At 41.7% G+C, this 14,793-nt stretch overlaps 1 protein-coding gene across 2 annotated transcripts in view; it reads right to left on the minus strand.

Annotated features, from left to right (window-relative positions):
- The window catches only part of ANKDD1B (ankyrin repeat and death domain containing 1B), a 54,795-nt gene that overhangs the window by 17,036 nt on the left and 22,966 nt on the right, over nt 1–14,793 (minus strand). Inside the window, exons 6-9 of one of the 2 annotated variants that reach the window (XM_007975654.3) lie at nt 13,565–13,663; nt 12,679–12,777; nt 7,891–7,989; nt 1,578–1,676 (exon numbers count right to left, since the gene is read on the minus strand). In XM_007975654.3, coding sequence (XP_007973845.3) covers nt 1,578–1,676; nt 7,891–7,989; nt 12,679–12,777; nt 13,565–13,663 — 396 coding nt within the window. The remainder of the gene's footprint in view (nt 1–1,577; nt 1,677–7,890; nt 7,990–12,678; nt 12,778–13,564; nt 13,664–14,793) is intronic. The other variant, XM_038010491.2, reaches the window with a different exon arrangement.

Consider the following 14,793-nt stretch of genomic DNA (forward strand, 5'->3'; position numbering starts at 1 on the left):
GGGTGAGTGATTAGGGCAAGTGCAGCGTCGCTCAAGTGGAACAGCTGATATTCATGATATGCATCAGACACACTCAGCACATTCTCATCATGGTGCTTATTACACGCTCAATTCCCCAACTGTTTCTTTTATTTTTTTTTAAAGATGGGGTCTCACTCTGTTGCCCAGGCTAGAGGGCAATGGAGCCATTGTCATTCGCTGTAACCTGAAACTCCTGGGTTCAAGCAAACCTCCCACCTCAGCCTCCCGAGTAGCAGGGGCTACAGGCATGCACCACTGTGCCTGGCTAATTTTTAAATTTTTGTAGAGATGGGTCTTGCCATGTTGCCCAGGCTGCCCTAACAGTTTATACTCTGTTTTAAACACCACGCTGACAGTTTTTAAGAGATCACATCAATAACCCTAGACATTCAATCTCATATTCCCCACTTTATACATGAGACACAAAGAGGATCAGTAACTTCCACAAGGCATGCAGCAAGGAAGTGGCAGAAACAGGACTTGAACCCAGATCTTTCTGACTCTACCATCTGCACCAGGCTCTGTCTCAGGAGATGGGGGTAGATGGATGGAAGAGAGACCATAGTGAGTTGGCAAGAGTGTCACCAGCAGATGGAGGGAGGGGAGATGAGGGGACAGGTAGAAGACCACAGCTGAGGAAGTCAGAGACCGTCAGAGGCCAGCAAGGGTCAAAGCAGACAGATGGTGTGAGCAGGGCTGTGGGGGCAGCGTGAAGGGAAGAATTTCTGTGTAGGTTTCTTCTGCCCAGGAATAACCTCCTTGAGGCACTAAGCCTGAAAAACGAGAAAGCATCCCACCTTGCAAAGAAGTGGGCATTGTCCTTCTTGCTGGGCCCACCCGCCTTGCTGGGCCCAGCTCCTCCTGAGAAACAGGAAGTGTCCTTGGACTGAACCAGGTAAGTTCAGAGCCAATTCCCCCAATACCATGCTCCAAAAGCTATCTGACATGGTTTAAATCACATCCCTCCTCTTGAGTTAATACAATAAATAGTAATGGCTCAGCAAGATCAGAGGAAATCATATTCTCAACAGAGAAATGAAAATAGAGTGGAAAAATAGAGGCATGTTTCTTGTTTAATTCCAGCACAGAGGGCCTTTGTTAATTCTGCCAAAGCTAATTCCAACGTCAGAAAACCTAAATCAGTATAAAGAATTGACTTTCAAAAGAAAAACAAGGACATTCAGTGAAGGGAGAAAAATTATCACTCTTCTTGATATGCACAGCTGCTTCATTATTTTCCCAGACTGATAAAATTAATACAAGAGTAATGGCATCTCTAGACATATGAGAAAGCTTTTTTGCAGCAAATACAAATATTTAAAACACAAAGATTTCATTTTGTTCAGGAACTTCAATGACTTTCTAAAATTCATCCCTTGGATTTTATTTCTCAAGATTAAGACTCAGCCTCCAAAAGAAGTCAGCCAGCCTTCCCAGAAATAATTCCTCCCTTGTGAAACATCTCATCTCCTACATGTATCTGCAAGGGGCATCTCCTTAGCACGGCCAACCTCATGGCGCCAGGACCAAAGCCCATGTCATTGGAATAAACTCACTTCCACTTTCTGGTGTAGATCAACGTTCTCACTGAGAAGAAAGTTGACAAGTGATGCATGGCCATTCCTGGTTGCTATCTGCAAACTACTGATATTGAGCTGTAAGAGACAATGGAGAGGGCAGGGAGGAACTCCCATTATAATTCAGCATGCTTTCTGGTGTTTATCACATGGTAATCAGTTAATACAATGAAATAGTACAACTACAGTCGTGCATCACATAACAGTGATTTGGTCAATGACAGACGTGCAGTGGTCCCATAAGATTACAATGGAGCTGAAAAATTCCTATGGCACAAGTACTTAACTACATTACTATGTTACTATGCTGTACAGGTTTGTAGCCTACAAGCAATAGATATACCATATAGTGTGTTGTAGGCTGTACCATGTAGGTTTATGTAGGTACACTCTATTTATGTTTACACAGTGAAATCAGGCATTCCTCATAACATATCCCTGTCATTCAGAGATGCATCGCTGTATTTTAAAAAGAAAATCTGGTTGGGCACAGTGGCTCATGCCTGTAATTCTAGCATTTTGGAAGGCCAAGGCAGGTAGATCACTTGAGCCCAGGAGTTTGAGATCAGCCCTGGCAACATGGTGAAACCTTGTCTCTACAAAAATTAGCTGGGCTTGGTGGTGTGTCCCTGTGGTCCCAGGTACTCAGGAGGCTGAGACTGAGGTGGGAGGATGGTTTGAGCCTGGGAGGCAAAGATTGCAGTGAGCCGAGATCATGCCACTGCACTCCAGCCTGGGCAACAGAGTGAGACCCAGTCTCTAAATAAATAAAAAGAAAATCCATTGTGTTTTTAATTACTGGGTTGAGGGGGAGCTAGTATTAGGTCAGTACAAAAGCAATTGTGGTTTTTACCTAATTGTCTGTTTTTTTCTAAGTGTCTCCCATAGAAGTGTCAGAGCCCCAGGGAACATGTGTGCAATAGACCGAATGTTTGTGTCCCTCCCAAAAGTCCTATGTTGAAATTCTAATGTCAACGTGATGATGATAGGAGGTGGGGCCTTTCGGAGGTTATTAGGTAATTCATTGTTGACTGATTAATTGTAAGATTGCTACAAAGTATTTGCAGGTCTTTCAAATAAGGATGCTGTTGGAAATTACTTTCCCAAAATTGCTGCATCAGTATCTCCTGTCCCACAGGCTCCTCTGCAATATGACCTTGCCACTCCCCTCATCAAGAGGCAGGGTTTATTTCTCCACCTCCTTGAATCTGGGTCGACCCTGTAACTGCTTTGACTAATAGAATATGGCAGAAGTTCCAGCGTGCCAGTTCCAGGCATGGCCCCTAACTAGCCTGGCAGCTGCTGCTCTCTGCCTTTTATAATGCCTGCTCTTGTAATCCTTCCTCTTAGAGGCCAGTTCCCAGGCTGTAGGTTGAGGCCCATGGTGAGGCCCATGGTGAGGCCCAGGTGAGCTCCCAGCTGACAGCCAGCATTAACTGCCAGGCATGTGAGTGCATTCTCTTGGATATCAAGCTCAGGTAAGCCTTCAAAATCCTGGCCGACTTCCAGCTGGAATCACATGATAAACTCAAAGTAAGAATCCTCTCAGCTGAGCCCAGTCAACTCACAGAGCCGTGAAAATAATAATAGATTGGTGTTTTAAGCCACTGAGCTTTGGGTTGGATTGTCAGGAAAAAATAGATAATGAAACAGATGCCAACAGCAATGACCTGTGTATCTCTGACCAACTGAAATCTAGCTTGCATGATACTAAATGCCTATATGACCTTGGATAAGTGGCCTATCAAGTATGGGCCTCCTTGTCTTCATCTGCAAAACTGGCCCCATAATAGTTTTCTATTGCTGTTATAAGACACTGCCACAAAATTAGTGGCTTAATAAAATGTATTATTTTATAGTTCTGGAGGTCAGAAGTCTGAAATGGATCCCACTGGGCTAACCGAAAAAAAAAAAATGTTCACAGATCTATGTTCCCTTCTGGAGGCTCTCAGGAGAATCCACTTCCTTGTCTCTTCCAGGTTTTAGAAGCCTCCTATGTTCTTTGGCTCACACTCCCTTGCTCCATTGTCAAAACCAGCAATAGTTAGCTGAGTCCTTCTCACACTGCATCACTGACATCCTCTTCTGCCTCCCTCTTCCACTTTAAAGGACTCTTCATGATTACATTGGGCCCACCTAGTAATCCAGGAGAATCTCATTTTAAGATCAGCTAATTAGCAACCTTAATTCCATCTGCAATTTAAATTCTCCTTTGCCACGTAACGTAACATATTCATAGGTTCCGGGAATTGGGATGTGAACATCTCTGGGGTGGGGAGCCTGATTCTGCCTACCACATCATCCTACCTCTTTCTCTGAAATCACAGTACTACTGGGAGGATACACGAGCCAGTAAATGTGTATGGTAACCGTAACTATTATTTTATCCATTCCACAAAAATAAAAAAAACACATTGAGCACTTATTCTGTGCCAGGCACTATTTTAGATAGTGGAGGGATATGTTGGTAAACAAAACTGACAAGATCTCGGACATTACATTTCAGTGGCGGTGGACAATCAATTGATCCATTGATTGGTAGACTGGTAGATCAGCAAATCAGTGGACTTAAATCTGCTTATTAGATTATAGATGTTGTTAGAAGAATAACATCAGCTAGTTGTAAGTTCTATAACAAGACATAAAATAGCATGACTGGTTGGCTACTTTCTCATGGCTGATCAACAAAGCCTTCTTGGATAAGGTGACAGTTAAACTGAGATCAGAATGGTCAGCAGTGCCCTCACTGGGAACATCAGAAGGCACCTAAAGCAGAAACGAATTTCCGAGAAACTCAAAGCAGGAACCCTGTAGTAGGAAGAGCTGCGGGAGTCCACAGCATTTACTTCTAGGCATCATGGGCTCTGTGTATAGGGCCTACGGACTTTTTATGAGCCAAAGAAACCGTTAAAATGTAAAAAAGAAAAAAATTATTGGTTCCACGATACCAAAAGAAAACCACAAAATTGAAGTGAATAAATATTTAATTGACATTCATACTTCATTGATTGTTAAATGTAATGTTCATAAAATATTCATTATATTTATAAACAATTTGCAGGTTGCATTTTTTCACCTCCCTCAAATTCCCAATTATGCACACAGAGTTCTAAGAAATCAGAGACAATCATAAATTAGGTGAGTCTGTCATAGCCAAATAATTGCAAAAAGCAAAAACAAAAAAGCCTTTTAGAGCAATTAACAGAAAAAAAAAAAAAAAGTAAAGAGGAATGTGGGAGCACTTAAATATGTATGATAAAATGTGAGGTAGGACCTCCAGGAATATGAGTTCTTAGGACCTACAAAAGCCTTTTTTGGACCCAGGGCAGTTAACAGGGCGCTAAAGAGAGCCTGTAGCCCTAACTCTGGGCAGTTCCTCCACCCAACATAAACGGAGGAAACCAGCTGTCAACTACATTCATAATCTCATTCCAACATCCTCCTTAGAAACGACTTGCCCCGGGCCGGGCGCGGTGCCTCAAGCCTGTAATCCCAGCACTTTGGGAGGCCGAGACGGGGGGATCACGAGGTCAGGAGATCGAGACCATCCTGGCTAACACGGTGAAACCCTGTCTCTACTAAAAAATACAAAAAACTAGCCGGGCGAGGTGGCGGGCGCCTGTAGTCCCAGCTACTCGGGAGGCTGAGGCAGGAGAATGGCGTGAACCCGGGAGGCGGAGCTTGCAGTGAGCTGAGATCCGGCCACTGCACTCAGCCTGGGCGACAGAGCGAGACTCCGTCTCAAAAAAAAAAAAAAAAAAAGAAACGACTTGACCCTTTACCCGCTCCCCTTGCTGATGGCAAGGTGGGAGGGAGCACAAAAGCAAACTCCTGGAAACCAAGACTCATCAGTGTCAGCAGGTGAAGCGTTTCCAAGATCAAACACAGCAATCACCTACAAATGTGAAAGCAAAACAAAGTTCAACCCATCCTGGGCTCATGTGTGTTCTTGCTGTTGGCTTCTTGCTTCACACTGCTTTTCCCCCTAAGGTTTTCACCGGGTTGGACAGATAGGTGTGGATAGCTAGTGGGGGCTGAGGTTACTGATTCAGAAGGGAGCTGATGAACTCGGGAAAAACTCTAGAAGTAAAAGCTAAAAAATGGATTCGCGATCATTTCCAGGCTGCCTAGAGCAACTGAGGCCACTGGCTGTAAGGACAGGGGCAATATGGAGCCTGCAGTCTTAGTCGGATGGGGAGAATGTGTGCATATGAAAAATCACTACAAAGCAAAATACTTAAGGGCAAAATAATTAAGGACAAGGGTGAGGCAGGGTACAAAATAATGGAGTAAGCCTGAGAGTCTTGCTAACCCGGGAAGCTTTCCCAGGAACTTGAAGGGGGATACAGACTGGGGACAAGGAGGCACCTGTGCAATGACTGAACAGCAGCACAGCTCTCCACATTCTGAATATTTCATGGCTCCCATGAATTCTTAACTTTCTGTTTATTTATTGCATCAATAACCTTGCAACTTCAGTGGGAATCAACTCATGCTACTTTGATTTTCCTGTCACAATCCTTGTCCATGTATATATAAATCCAATATTATATTAATATTTACTCGACTATAATATATTTTTCAATTAGTGTTCTATGATTAACATGTTCAATATTGCAATATATTTTTAGTATTTATCACTATAATTTTTAACAGCTACATAATTTTCCAAGAAGTAGAAGCACCAGACCTTCTTTCAGCCTTCTCCTACCATTAATTCCACGTATATGTTATATCTAATTCTTGGCTATTGGAGCTAACTTTATCATTTATCTGAACGCACGCAGCTAGCTTTCCACCTTTCAAATTATTTCCTTAACATAATCCACCATGTGTGGGTAAAAGGAAAGTGACAAATTGCTTTTTGAAAGATTATACAAATATACACTCCCACCAGCAGAATACAGGGTATCAAACATGCCAGTTTGGGACTTTATTCTTTTATTTATTTATTTATTTATTTTATTTTTTATTTATTTATATATATATTTTTTGAGACGGAGTCTCGCTCTGTCGCCCAGGCTGGAGTGCAGTGGTGCAATCTCGGCTCACTGCAAGCTCCGCCTCCCGGGTTCACGCCATTCTCCTACCTCAGCCTCCCGAGTAGCTGGGACTACAGGCGCCCGCCACTGCGCCCGGCTAATTTTTTTCTATTTTTTTTTAGTAGAGACGGGGTTTCACTATGGTCTCGATCTCCTGACCTTGTGATCCGCCCGCCTCGGCCTCCCAAAGTGCTGGGATTACAGGCGTGAGCCACCGCGCCCGGCCGGGACTTTATTCTTGATTGGGACTTTATTCTTCTGTGTTTAACTTTGTACTTGTTGAAAAGAAATTGTTTATACATTGTGCAGATAGATCTCTAAAATATATTGGCAATCAAAAGAAAACAAGGTGCAGAGCAGCATATATTATATACTGTGCTACTGTTTATATGGTGTTGGTATATATATGTGTATGGATTTAATCACATTTTCCATGTGGATTCATGGAAAATTCCTGGAAGACTAAATAAACTATTAAGGATGTTAGTTCTGGGGAGTAAAATTGTGATGTGGGGTTGGAGTAAGACACTTTTTTATCATATACCCTTTGGTGCTATTCAAATTTTTTGTCATGAGTTTTCATTATAATTAATTAGAAAAACAGGAAAAGAAACTAAACCATCTGAAGACAAGGCCATTGCAGGGGTTAAAAGCTGAGGCATTGGCGTCAGACAGGAGTTTGAATCCTTGCACTGCTATTGACTAGTTGTATGATCCTGAATGATTTCCTTAACTTTTCCAAATTCTATTTTTGTGATCTAAAAAAATGAAAATAATAACACAGTCTCAAAAGTTTCAAAGGTTCTTAGCACAATGACTACATACAAAAGTATTCTGCATTTAGAGGAAGGCACCATCCTTCCTTCTTCATGCACCAGGCTGACCACTTGAGCTTTCATACAATAAAGTTTTTTTCAGCGTCTTCTCTGTATAAACCAGGTGTGCACTAGTTGCTATGAGAAAACAAAGTAGAATAGAGTGTCTGTTTCTAAGAAGTGACAAGTACTTGCTCATTTTGCCCCACTTTCAATTATTCCTTCCCCAGAAGAATAGAAAGAATAGCATTGCTTTTGAGGGCACAGTAACTGGGAAATATTGGAGGTAAATCACTAATTCTTACCAAAAACAAAGTGTATTATAAATATTAATTCTAAAGTACCAGTGAGTGGATCAATGTAGCACCAGAGTTTCCAAAGAATATTTTAAGTCTCCCTCCCACTGCATGAGTGAACATGGTCTGGAACACATACTTTATTTGGAATGTTGATGTCACTTCCTGCTGTCAGCAGCACTTTGCTGCACTCTTCATGACCTCCTTCAACACTCAGAAAGAATGGTGTTTCTCCATTCTAACAAAAGGAAAAATAAGTCAAATTTAATTGCCCCTTGTCATGGAATGAAATTACTTGACAAACAACATGCTTTCTCTATGCCTTTTGTGCATTATTCTTAATAATGGATAGCATTTATTGAACAACTATGTGTCAACTTGTACTGCCAAGACTATATGCCTTGGCACAGTTAAATCACACAATGCTATAAGGGCAGGGTTAATATTATCCACATGTTACAGATAAGAAAACTAAACCTTATCTGAAAAGTGTCAAAGTGGCTGGGTTCAGTGACTCAGCCTGTAATCCCAGCACTTTGGGAGGCTGAGGCAAGCAGGATACTTGAGCCCAGGAGTTAGAGACCAGCCTGGGCAACATGGCAAAGCCCCATCTCTACAAAAAGTTTACAAAATTAGCCAGGCATAGTGGTGGATGCCTATAGTCCCAGCTACTTAGGAGGCTGAGGTGAGAGGATCACCTGAGCCCAGGAGGTTGTGGCTGCAGTGAGACAGGACTGCATCACTGCAGTCCAGCCTAGGCAACAGAGTGAGACCTCGTCTCAAAACAAAAAAAAAAAAAAAAAAGGAAAGAAAGATAATCTCAGAAATAAGAAACTACAGTACAGTATGGAACATACAAAATTAGAAGTACATTTGCACCAAGTATAACTTTAATCTTTACAACTGATTAAATGTTACATGACACTTTAAAAAATAACATTACTTTAAAAAATCTCAGTACTTCAGTTTCCTGAAACTCAAGATAATACTAGGAGGACGAAGTAAGAGTTTAATTCAGGCCAAAACGAGGAAAAAGAAGGAGCTGGTCCCACACAATAGCTACTTGGCTATTTCCCTTTCCTCATGCAGACTCTTTCCTAAAAATGTTGGGAAGAAATGCAGAATTCCTTCCCCATTCCCTAACCATTTCCCTCCTTGGACATTAATCTGCTTAACAACTACTTTAGGATAAATTCAGAAGGCTTTACTCATAGTGAATTAGGTATGAACAATCATGTTAACAGGAACACAAGAGTATAGAAACCAGTGTTCCCATTCCAACAAGGTGGGAAAATCATATTCCAGGCTGCTTTACCTGGGTGCCTGGGACAGCCATCTGCTTATAAAGGCATTTCTCTGCCGGGCATGGTGGTGCATGCTTGTAATCCCAGCACTTTGGGAGACTGAGGTGGGCGGATCACCTCAGGTCAGAAGTTCAAGACCAGCCTACTCAACATGGTGAAACCCCATCTCTACTAAATAGACAAAAATTAGCCAGGCATGGTGGTGGGCCCCTGTAATCCCAGCTACTCTGGAGGCTGAGGCAGGAGAGTCACTTGAACCTGGGAGGCTTAGGTTGCAGTGAGCCGAGATCATACCACTGTACTCCAGCCTGGGCAACAAGAGCGAAGCTTCATATCAAAAAAACAAACAAACACACAAACAAAAAAGGCATTTCTCCCCATATCTTCCTTCTCATTTTTCCAGGAAAATGGATGCAAAAAGACAAATCCCAGTGGGGAAAATATTTGTTTAAAAAAATGTGTAAAGGAAAGAATTCTTATCCAGAGCCTGATAAGGTTTCATATCTTGGACCCTACAATCTGCCTCTAAGGATATACCCCAAGGCAATTGTGAGGAAATCAGATTCAGGTTTATATACAAAGAGGTCTGTGACAGCACAACCTATAATAAACAAAAACTGAAACTAAATAACCAAGAGCTAAAGAATAGTTAAGTGAATTTGGGGCAGCTATGAAAAATATATTGTACATACATGCAGAGGAACACAATAAAATCCATCAGATGTGTATAAGATCATCCTTTGAGCTGGGCATGGTAGCTCACACCTGTAATCTCAGTTGCATGGGAGGCTGAGATGGGAAGATCACTTGAAGCCAGGAGTTTGAGACCAGCCTGAGCAACATAATGAGACCCTATTTCTAATAATAATAAATAATAATAATTCTGTGAGTTTAGAGAAAATACAAAACTGCTATTTTTTATCTTGAATTTTAAACATTTATATTTCTAGCATATACTTTATAATGAATTAATTGAATTATAAATGTATATGTGATAGCCACATGCTCAAACTTTCTTTACTGATATGAGTTTGCTGCCAAGAATGTCTGGAGACCACAGCTCTAGAGCACATTCACATGGGTCCCTCTAACTGATCTGGCAACAGCTTGTATCAGGAAGCAGAGGCTGTCCACAAATGGACAAACATTATGAATCATATGCAAAAAGATGATATTATTATCACTGTGCCCTTAATTTTGTGCAAATTAAACCTATCATAATCTGAAATTAAAGTTTTTTGGGCTTTATGAGTTTTCCCCAATGTGCCCTGACTCCAAAGTTGCTAAAAGGAAGATGAAATCCACATGCATGCACACATTCCAGTGGTTTAAATATGTTTTAATAGAACAGGGAAAGCATAACTAATACTATAAATAAGACTATAAATCCTGTGACTACAGGACTTGATCTCTGCTTTGGTTTGAATGTTTGTGTCCCTCCAAAATTCATGTTGAAACTTAAATCCCCAATGCAATAAGATAAAGAGGTGGCTTTTATGTGGTGATTAAATCATGAGGGCTAGCTCAGTCAACCAGGTGGATATAATTGTTGTTGTTTGAGCACATGCATTACACTGGAATGGGTATCAGTGGCTTAGAAGAAAATCTTAGAAACAACAGTGGGGCATTCTTTAAGAAATGCTGCATCTCCCATGCCACTGTACCCCAGCCTGGGTGACAAAGCAAGACCCTGACGCTATAAGAAAAAAAATAAAGTAAGAAAAAGAAAAAAGAAATAAATCATCAAGACTGAATAAATGATTTAGAAGAATCTAATTCAGCATGAAGTTTACAAACAATTAACCGAGTTATCTTGCTTATTTTTTTCCTTTATATATGCACGTAAAAAACTAACAGTCTAAAAACATCTTCAAATAGGCAGCATAAAATAAATATTTTAAGTGACAATAAAGTTTTTTGTCACAGTTAAATGGCAGCATTATTTTTTCTGAGTGTTACATAAAATAATGGTGTGCCTTACAATCAATGGTATCTTAAGGTAAATGCTTATGATACTAGTTCTTTCGGTAGCTCTCAGGTGAGGCATCAAGTTTAGAAATGATCAGAACATTAAACTGTGAAATCCAAGAGGACCCCACTGACCCGAGTTTCCAAAGAGCCAGACAAAAAGTCACTGGATCATAGGTTAAGAAGTGACCATCCAGGGCAAATGACTCACAAACTTGCCCTGCATAGCCACAGTCACATCCCCTCCACCAAATCCAGAACCAGCTTCTTTTTACTTTTTTGGCTGTGTTTTGTTTTGTTTTGTTTTGTTTTGTTTGAGATGGAGTCTTGCTCTGTCACCCAGGCTCAAGTGCAGTGGCACAATCTCGGCTCACTGCAACCTCTGCCTCCGGGGTTCAAGCGACTCTCCTGCCTCAGCCTCCTGAGTAGCAGGGATCACAGGCACCTGTCACCACACCCAGCTAATTTTGTATTTTTAGTAGAGACAGCGTTTCACATGTTGGCCAGGCTGATCTCAAACTCCTGACCTCAGGTGATCCACCCACCTCGGCTGCCCAAATTGCGGGGATTACAGGCGTGAGCCACCATGCCCGGCCCCAGAACCAGTTTCCAGCTCACTAACACTCCACCTGAATGTACCCCCCTCCCAAGTGCCTCAAACAAACCCATTCAAGCCCTCATTACCTACCCCACTCACCTGCTCCACACCTGTACTCCCCAGCAACAGCCCAAGTCAGACAGCTGGGGGCAGAAAGTCCTCCCTCTCTCTAAGTCCTGGTCATAAGTCCTGTGGACTCTGCCTCCTCCTACCACTTCATCCTGTTTGTTGCTCATGAGTGTCTCAGTGAGAGGTCTTCCATAGGTCTTGTTTCCCCATTTTGGCAGTCACCTGACTGGTCCTCCCCACTTCTGGGCTCTCCTGGCACCCGGTCTACCTTTCAAACGGCTGTGACAGTTACCTGCCCACACCTAAGATGAATTCTATCCCTTGTCACTACTTAAAACCCTTCAAGGTCTCTGCTGGCAACAACATCAAAGCCAAACCCTCCCTCCTGTAAAGCATGGCCTTTCATCGTCTGTCTGCCTTGGCCTACTAGGCTTCCAGCTTTCCCAGCCCTCCTAACCACAATGTCTACCACCCTGAGCTTGTCGGCCCAGAACATACCATACTCTTGCCTCGGTTCTTTTCCTTGGACTTTTCCCTCTGAAATACTTTATACTTGTGCCATCCTCAAAATCCTTCCTGCCAACATTCATTACAATGCCAAGACCCAGATAATATATCACTTCTTCTGTGAAAACTGTAATTTCTGAAAAACATCTTCCTCTGTGTTCTCATGGCATTCTCTGTAGACCTCTATTATTGCATGTAGCCCGATACATTATTTGTTTTGCATTCCCTTCTTGCCCTGTAGGCTTCTGGAATAAGAGTACATACTTCATCTGGCATACAGTACATATGAAACAAATATTATTTGAATGAACGGGTGAATAAATGAATGGATTAACAAATGAAGTGCTGTGGAATACTCTGAAGAATAAAGTAAGAATCTTTCGGCATCACATTTTACACCCTATGGCACTAACACCTTTGTTTTCCTCCCACTACCCTTCCCCATTTAAGTCCTGTGCCTGTAATGCGTACTTCCACATACCTCATTCATCTCATTTATGTCTTGCCACTGGGTTAGCAGCACCTGCACTGCAGGACTGTGACCGTGCTTTGCAGCGAGGTGCAAGGCAGTGTTTCCCTCCTGCAACAGAGACACACTCGGGGTAGAATCCCCTGTGCTGGGAGAGCATGTTCCTTCAACAGTAAGGGCTGCAATGGAGTTTCTGGAAGTTTTCATTTTGGTTAAAACACGGTCCAGAGTGTGGACCACTGTATCTGCAGTTTTAAGTGAAATTTATACATTTTTAAGTTTTAAATAAAAAGGTATAGCTTTCTGAACCAGTAGGAAAAAAATCATCCATGCTCCTTCTTCTAACTTTGCTACCAACTGCTAGCAAAACATGGAGCAACAGAAGAAATTCCATTTGACCTATGTGAGGGTAAAATGGTGAAAGATTTCTGGGAGGTCATTTTAGCAATATTATATACCCAAAGATTTTAAAATGTGCAGAAGCCTTTGACCCATAATTCCACATCTAGGAATTTCTCCTAAGAAAGTCATCAAAGGTGTACATACAGATACGATGTCTACCCCAGGGTTTTCCCCTCCCCTTTCATGTAAGGCTGAGGCTCCAGGAGACCTCATGGGAGGAGAGAAGAGGGGTGGAGTTGATCATGGAAAAATCCGTGTGGTCTATTGACTTCACAAACATTTATGAAGCAAAAACTGCCAATCTGGACAACCCACAGCAGCAGTGGAAGGATTTTGCCTGGATAGTTCATGATTCTCTCTGAGTACAGTAACAACTTACAACTCTTCTGCTGACTAAAAGTCCCTCACCAAATCTACAGGCCAATTGTTACCCCTCTACATCAATTGTTACTCCCCTTTCTCTTGTTCTCAGCAAATAAATAAAAGTCCAACTCACCTTGTCCTTTTCTGAAGTATGCAGGTTTAGGAAGGTAAGTTTTTCTATCATTTCAACATGGCCCCTCTCAGCTGCCAAAAGAAATGGTTTTCTTCCTTTCTAAAAATCAATCACAAACCTCAAGCATTTATTACACTCTTAGTGAACAAGCAAGACAGTGGACAAAGCTAGTGACATTTTAAGGATGATAGGAAGTCCAAGATGACCCTGCTTAGGGGAGGAAGATGATGCTATTTCTGACTCCAAACCAGATCAGGTTCTGGGTTTTCACTCAAAACTGTGGGAGACTCCACATCAGCATGAAATCTGTTTCATGGGGGCACACAAATACTGTTCAGAAAAGGTCCTCTCAAGCATCAGGGGAGGTGCAACATCACAGTCAGATGACAAGATTCCCTTTCAAATATAGCAATATTATGAACTTTATTTATTCAATGGTTCTTTCACCATTTACTGAGAAGCTACTATGTGTCAGACCCTGCCTTAGGCACCTGTACATCGTACTAAGCCTTCCGTTATTGATAACAATGTTTGAAACAGAAATTTTCTGGGGCTTATTACTTATATGGCTCATTCAGACATGACATTTGATTAACTGCTTCTCCTTAGGCCTTCCTTTCTTCCTCATAGATTTATCTACAATATCTACAAAGAATCAATAGAAAAACTCTCGAGAATAGGTCATTATGAAATGGAATCAAGAAATGAGGCATTACCCAGAGAGTACAGATGAAGAGAAATGTTTAGGTTTGATTTTTTTAGAAGATAAGCTCAAATATAGAATTTTCTGATTATGGAATTCCTCCTACTTTTTATGTTGCCAATGGAGACTATATTTTCCATAGCCAAAATGTCATCAAGAAAAGTGAAAGACTTGTCTTAGTCTGTTTTGTGTTGCTATAACAGAATACCTCAGTCTGGGTAATTTACAAAGAAAAGAGGTTTATTTAGCTCACAGTTCTGCAGGCTGGGAAGTTCAAGGGCACAGTCTTGGCTTCTGGCAAGGGCTTTCACACTGTGTCATAACATGACAGAGAAAGTCAAAGGGATGCGAACATGTGTGAAGAGACAAAACCCAACGGGCATCCTAGCTCCCACCCTCGTGGGAACTAATTTATTCCTATGAGAATGAATCTAGTCCCACCAGAGTGAGAACTCACTCTGAAGAATGTCACCAAGCCATTCATGAAGATCCACCCTCATGACACAAACATCTTCCAAGAGGTCCC

Source organism: Chlorocebus sabaeus, chromosome 4 (assembly GCF_047675955.1).
Source record: "Chlorocebus sabaeus isolate Y175 chromosome 4, mChlSab1.0.hap1, whole genome shotgun sequence".
Classification (NCBI taxonomy): domain Eukaryota; kingdom Metazoa; phylum Chordata; class Mammalia; order Primates; family Cercopithecidae; genus Chlorocebus; species Chlorocebus sabaeus.